Genomic DNA, 6,702 nt, shown 5'->3' with positions numbered 1-6,702 from the left:
ATTCTAGAATTTGTGGAGGAACTAGAATTATTTTCTAGTAGCATTATTTTCCTTCTCTTTTTTTATCATTATATATACTCTCAAAAACACTGGTAATTCTTTTTGATGGAGATTTAGGAACTAAGAATATTTACTCCATTATGGAGTCTAACGTTTGTTTAAAATTAATTTAAAGTAAAGAAAAAATAAAAATATTTTTTTTTTCAAAATTGTTTTTAAAATGCAAAAACAAAACTACTTCTAGACTTGTTGCCTATCTTAATTCTCAAAGGATCCATATAATCTTCAGTATAGTGCTTTCTCTACTGCATTTGGTTACTCCTCGGCGAATTATAAAATAGGTCACACAAATCATGATTCATGTGAACTATACCTACAACATGATCAGCAGGATGAAATTCCTTAAAAGTAAAGAATATCATTTCTCATGATATAATATTAAGAATATCAGATTCTCTTTTAAATGATCAGGCAAACACTAATATTAGTCAATCTGTAAAAGTCTGGAATTAGTTAAGTAATCCTACAGGTTAGCTTATACATACACACACACGCATCAAATGGCCTCTTTACCCATCACTTGGCTAAATTTGCAAAGGATATGCCTCCTGGGTCCTACTTTCCATTTAGCCGAGAGGGTTATTTTCAATGTGCTGGAGCAGATATCACACTTTCTCCGGCGTAATGGCCACATCTTTCAGCACAAATAAAGACTAACTTTAATGTTTTCGGCCCACCATTTCTATCAATAAAGACTAACTTTAACTGTAATGGCCACTCTTTGAGGTAGCGGTCAAGTTTTGTAATAATTACCAGTTGACTAATCCCAGATCAAATGCAAGCATTAAAGCCTAATTTTAGCATGCAAATACCTGATGTTATAGACTTAATGGGATGCATCATCACGCAGCCTCTCTATTGCATAAGGGCGATCCTGTTGCCACAGTTTAGAAGTTCTGCTTAAGGGTGATTTGTCCAAGGTTTGTGACATCATTTCCTGGCATACCTTCTTTCTCCATTCTGTTTATTGTCCTTCGTTGTAGATTTTTTTCGTGATACAGACCATCGATGTAAGTTGGCGAATCAAGCCTCCCCCATTTCATGACATACATGGGTTGGACATAATCCAGTTTCAGATATATGGATGCTTTGTTTTTTCTTTTAATGAATTAGTATAAAAAATGCTTCATCGCGTAAATAAGGGTTATCTCATAGTTCATTGTACCTGAAAAAGAAAATCAAATAAAGTTCATGGTTTTTACTATATGATTTGCTGCCATTATCGCATTCTTATATATCAGATGCTCAGCACAGATTTTAATGCAAGAGGCAATGCACCTGATACAAACTAGACTCACTTCTGTTGGTGAGGTAGCAAGAATGAAAGGAAACAAGCTGCCATTCTTACCTATTCCATCGACATTGTTGATTTCGCTGCACACATGGAGGGAAAATGCTATTACCGTCAGTTGATTGAGACAATTTGTCATTTCGTTGCCGCTGATAAAGAATAGCTGTTGTCTGTCCTGATTTGACCTTCGCTCCATTGGACTTGTATTCAAATTCATGGTATCAAACAGGCTAACAATATCATGATAGACGACTGTGTCGTATATTTGGAAAATATAGAAAATCACTCAATTCAGGATGGCTACACCAACAGCTAGATTACCCTTTCCAGTATTGCTTCCAATTTCAATGTGTTTTATACTTTTCCTCAACATCTCGCTGTTACTTCTGTGGCTTCTCGTTTTTGCTTTCCCTTCAACCTTCAGGTCTTTTGATACTCTGGTATTTTCTGATACTTGATGCCTTTGCAAACTAGCATCCTTCACCTTCCCTCTTTCATTCTTACCAGTGACACCAATTTTAGTTACAGCTTCTGGCTTGTGCCTATTATTGTTGGTTGGTTTAGTTTCACGAGCCTCAGAAACATTTCTTGCCTGATGATCAGTCCTTCCTGAGGGATCCGGCTGGTTAGTAGGTTTTACAGATTCATTAGCAGTGACGGCTTGGTCATTTCCAGTCCTTGAAAGTAATTGTGATCTCGCAGCAGCTCCACTCCCTGGACTTGTTGACCTGTGTTGTGCTTTAGCTGGTTTGGTTTTAGATGATGAAGCCTGAGATAGAAGTACAAAAGCTGAATTTATTTCTGCCAACTAATAGTGTAAAGCGCAGATAACAAAACACAGAACTGCTCGAGGAAAAGAACAAACTATCAGCCTTAACAGTCATACTTCCAAAATTACAAAGAAGGGCTTGAGGCTGAACTATGAAGATATTGATGAGTGTGAAAATACATTATAGAGAATATAACTAATGATCTGGTGATGAAAGCCACCTTAATTTCATGACATTCTCATAAAATCTCTATTCACCATATTTTGATGACAACACATACCTTTTTTTTCTCACATTTTCTTTTACTATGCTATTATTAACAATAAGTAGAAAGTTCATATAGGATTCCCCATCCATTCCATAGGGTTTCATCCTTCAAGTTTGTTATAGATGTGCGTGTTTTTTAGCCCCAGGGAGAGAGAATAATAATACAAGAACTTGCTAGTCATTTCACTGACCTTTCCTTCTTTTTTCTATCCATGACCAATCTCTCTCTGATTTATAACTAAGTCCTACAAGCATAACCACGTGTAAGTTTACACTCATTTCACTTTGATCATTCTTAGTATTACAGCTTCAAACCATGTCTAACAGATGGAACCATTATATCAACACCTTGGACACTTGGCAAAGAACTTTTTATGAGGTGATAAAATATGCTTTGAACAAATATCAAGTAAACGCACAACACTTCAAAGCATCTTAAGATGAAGATGGTACAATGTGAATGTACGGTAAGGCGAATCAACAACATTTACAACTCCTTGGTGGCAACTTATATTATCCGAATGCTATGAAACTGAAATTGCTCTGTAGTTCTTGCAATTTCAAGAAGTCAACATGATGCAATCTGAACAGCAGGAGGAAGCTAACTAGGCGCTTTAAAATTATTTACTTTCTCATTTTACATTAGTTTCCTCTTCATAAATAGTTGTCCACTGCATCGTTCTTTCTCAACAACAATATATATCTGGAAATATGTGAATGAGCACGCACATATATACTGCTGGCGAGATTCATATCAAATTAAAGTTTATGAGACTTGCATTAAAATAAAACAAGAAGCAAACCAATTCCACAAGTGAGATCAAGGTAAAACACACAGTTTTTGAGTAAAACCAAATACACAATAACCCTAAGATTAACTAAGACGGTATGCAGGTCTCATATCTACAATAATTAGGATCACTTGTAATGGAAAGCAGAAAAAATTCAAACACCACAATATTTTACCAAGCACACACCCACACAACGTTACAGATTGAATTTATTACTTATGTATCCATAGATATAGGCTATAATAAGACAGCATCAAAATGCCAAAACTGCTAATGCGCTGTACCTTGTTCCCATCAGAGCCTGGTGATACAGCAACACGATAGAATGAAGGCATGGGTGCAGCTTTAAAATTAAGTCTTTCCCTGAATTTTTTAATTTCAGCCTTCTTCTGTTCCTACAAACACAGTAATTCATGCATCTGATACAGATAGAATTATGGAAAAGATATATCAAATTGCTATAAGATACGCTTGAGTCCATTACAAGCTTCATTCTCATTGAGGGATGATCTATATCACAATTAGAGAATTTTAGAAGATTATTAAAATTTGGCTTTGTAGAAGACTCGGCGTATAATGTAGCAATCTTCTTTTGACATAATGAAGTATCACAAGAGCAAGTACAATATCAATGCACTTACTGACAGCAACAAGAGCCAGCTATTAGAGAATTTTTTACGTACTTGTGTTTTTGCTTGAATCTGATTCATTTCTGCCTCCTTAGCATGCAATTTTTCTTCCAACTTCATATAGAACTGAATCATATAACAAACGAGAAAAGGATTGAGCATTTAAATTTGACTGCTAGCCACAGAACAGTTAAATTCCGAACAACAGCAAGCTTGGTCACCTCTTTTCGCCTTTCTGCTCTTTCATCACTTTTGAAACTGAAGGCTGCAGCGCATGGCATTGTGTCTGGCTTTATTGAATTAACAATCTGCTTATTTCTGCATCACAATTACTCTACATCTAAGTTCAGGAAATAAAAAATGTTAAACCATTAGAGCATCAACTGATGATGTATGTTATGGACCTGTTCGCTCTTAGATGAGACATAGGTTCAACTTTTTTTGATCTAGATGGTGGGGATTCAAATTTATTTACTCTTGATGCCCTTTCACTGCACAACAATACAGACATCTTTAAGGCCGAAAACATGGAAGATGCAGGTTTGCAATTTGCACGAATCAGAAAGTACCTTCTATTCACAGGATGTAACCTTAAATTGCCACTTTCAGAATTCTGAGCACAAAAATAAATTTTGAAGTAAATAAAAGCAAACGCCAAAAAGAGCGTTTTTAACTATAAAGTCAAATTGAAAATGAAAAATCAGCCAGTTTAGAATATCGATAACAAATTAATCCAAATGCTTACCTCTTCATTTTTAGCTCTATGCAACGTACGTCTAGTAGGAGTGGTAGCTCGTGATGACTGCTTTTCTGATTTTGCTCTTTGTGGTGTTTCTCCTTCTCCTCTATTCTGAGTTTTTGCAGTAGTTTTTGACACGTTGTTAAGGATCTTCTGGAATTGACTGCCATTAATCGGAGACCTCATTCTGGGGTTCGTGGATTTACTTTCCACACAATCTCTCAGCTGGGATGACAAAATATCAAGAAACGCAAATCAGGGTCAATTTAGCACGATTATAAAATGATAACAAGGATGGAAATTGTCAACAACAACAGCAGTAGCAAGAATAACAGTAGTAAGAGCATATAGGCATGAGTTTGACATTGCAGAATGCAAGATTAAACTGAATTACTGCCATTTTGTTGTTCGTGTTGTGTCCCTGTGCATACGTGCTTCGTTTATTTTTTATTAGTCATGTAGTATTTTTTATTTCTTTACACACCTTTGGAGAAAGATTTTGTTGATGCACTGGACTAGTGTTGTCAAGATCCTTGGCAGTTCCACTTTTTGGGGACAGAACAATTGTCACAGATGATTCATCTATTTTAGCAACATTATCATTAATGTTATCTTTCATTTCCATCTCTTGTTTGTCATTATTGAGATGCGACTCGTCAAGTCCAGTTTCAATTTGATGTGCTTCCTCAGGTTTAACATATTCACCCACACCTCTGACCGAAACATTAGCATCATCCAAAGCAGCTTCCACTGGAGATTCAGAAGACAGAACAATAGGATCCTCTCTTTCACATTCAATGACCTCTAATTGTCCATGATAATCCGGATCCTCAGGGCTCTCATCAAAGCAAGCACGATGGCTCTCATCATTTACATGATCAAACTGATCTCCTTGATTTCCATAATCAAATTCGTCACAGTCCACACTTTCCAGCACATCATCCTCACGGTGAGAATAATTGCAACTTCCGTTCATATCATCATCTTCTTCTCCTTGACCCAAATTTCCGTACTCGTCATCTTCGCAGTTCTGGCATCCCCTCCCACTCAGGCCGTCAAGTGAATCCGGACGCAGAATACCCTTCTTCTTGAAATGGGCTTCAAAATAAGCTTTCTTCTGGATTACAGAACCTGGTTTTGAGCATTTTTCAACCTCTTCAAGATACCTATTGTGAGAAAAAGACGATCTTCTCTCCCAAGACAAGTCTTCACTCTTAAATCTTCCAAAGGATATGGACCCAGAGTGCAGAGAATCTACCTGTCCAATCCAGAAATGTTAACAAATTCATAATATACCCTCGCTAGCAGAACATCAAACAAGCAAAAAAAAATTCAAGCAAGCCAATTTCAAGTATCACAAACTAAAAGTTTTTTTTTTTTTTTTTGCTGAACAATGAAGAAAAATTGATAACTTCCTCCCAGAACGAGAGAACATGAAAGTTTTCCAAGTAAAATTGATATTGGGTGATAAGTAAATAAAAATAAGACGTCAAAACAAAATTAGATAACTTTCAAGAACAAGATAAGTTACCTGAAAGCTAATGCAGTTGCTGAGGCTAAATGGTTCTTGAAATTCTCCCGCCATCACTTAAAATGAAGCACTAAGCTTTGCAGTGAGGGATCAGTAGCAGCAAGGACATGGATTGATCTGATGCTCTCTTTTCTTCTTTTCAGTTGAGACTTGAGATAAAAGGGTGCAAAGGGGGGCGCTTTTGCTTCGCTTGAAAAGTTGATCACCCATCCATCTCTTCCTAATCATGTCATGTGCCGGTAGTCTCTTTTTTGTCTTGTTTCCCTTTTCTTTTTCTTTTTTTATGGTAATACTCCGTTAGTTTCCACGTTCAGATTTGGGGATCGACGGTTCGGTTTTGGATCAGAGCGGTTGATCTAACGGAGTAGAAACGGAGGATTAGTAGACCTCGTGGCAGTCTACTAAATTGCTGACATTCCAGCTGTCTTTAACTGAGAAAGTTTTGTGTGTGAGAGATATGTATCATATCCTGTATTGCTATTCGTAATGTGAATTAACAGTTATTATTTGCTTTTCTCTTCTCAAATTTCCCCAAAAAAAAAGAAACCTTCTTCTTTAGAATTTATAATAATTTGTGTTTCTTGATTAGTAATTAGCTTTGCTTCTACTCCATCATCTGGGATT

The 6,702-nt window shown here is 36.4% G+C and overlaps 1 protein-coding gene across 4 annotated transcripts; it reads right to left on the bottom strand.

Moving 5' to 3' along the window:
• Positions 1–1,194: 1,194 nt before the first annotated feature.
• Positions 1,195–6,333, bottom strand: LOC7475534 (protein WVD2-like 7). 4 transcript variants are annotated; one of them, XM_024610507.2, is made up of 10 exons: positions 6,079–6,333; positions 5,032–5,805; positions 4,554–4,772; positions 4,378–4,421; positions 4,213–4,299; positions 4,030–4,126; positions 3,863–3,934; positions 3,464–3,568; positions 2,580–2,633; positions 1,972–2,120 (listed from the first exon to the last, which is right to left on the bottom strand). In XM_024610507.2, the coding sequence occupies exons 1-9, from the start codon at positions 6,130–6,132 to the stop codon at positions 2,595–2,597; spliced, it is 1,491 nt and encodes a 496-aa protein (XP_024466275.1). In that variant the 5' UTR covers positions 6,133–6,333; the 3' UTR covers positions 1,972–2,120; positions 2,580–2,594. The 4 variants fall into 4 exon arrangements, with proteins under 4 accessions (XP_002314812.2, XP_024466273.1, XP_024466275.1 ...); XM_024610506.2 differs by having other exon boundaries at positions 3,464–3,574; positions 6,079–6,332; XM_002314776.4 differs by lacking the exon at positions 2,580–2,633 and having other exon boundaries at positions 1,195–2,120; positions 3,464–3,574; positions 6,079–6,331.
• Between the last annotated feature and the right edge of the window lie 369 nt (positions 6,334–6,702).

This window comes from Populus trichocarpa, chromosome 10, assembly GCF_000002775.5.
Source record: "Populus trichocarpa isolate Nisqually-1 chromosome 10, P.trichocarpa_v4.1, whole genome shotgun sequence".
Lineage (NCBI taxonomy): Eukaryota > Viridiplantae > Streptophyta > Magnoliopsida > Malpighiales > Salicaceae > Populus > Populus trichocarpa.
This window is presented reverse-complemented; position numbering and strand designations above follow the sequence as displayed.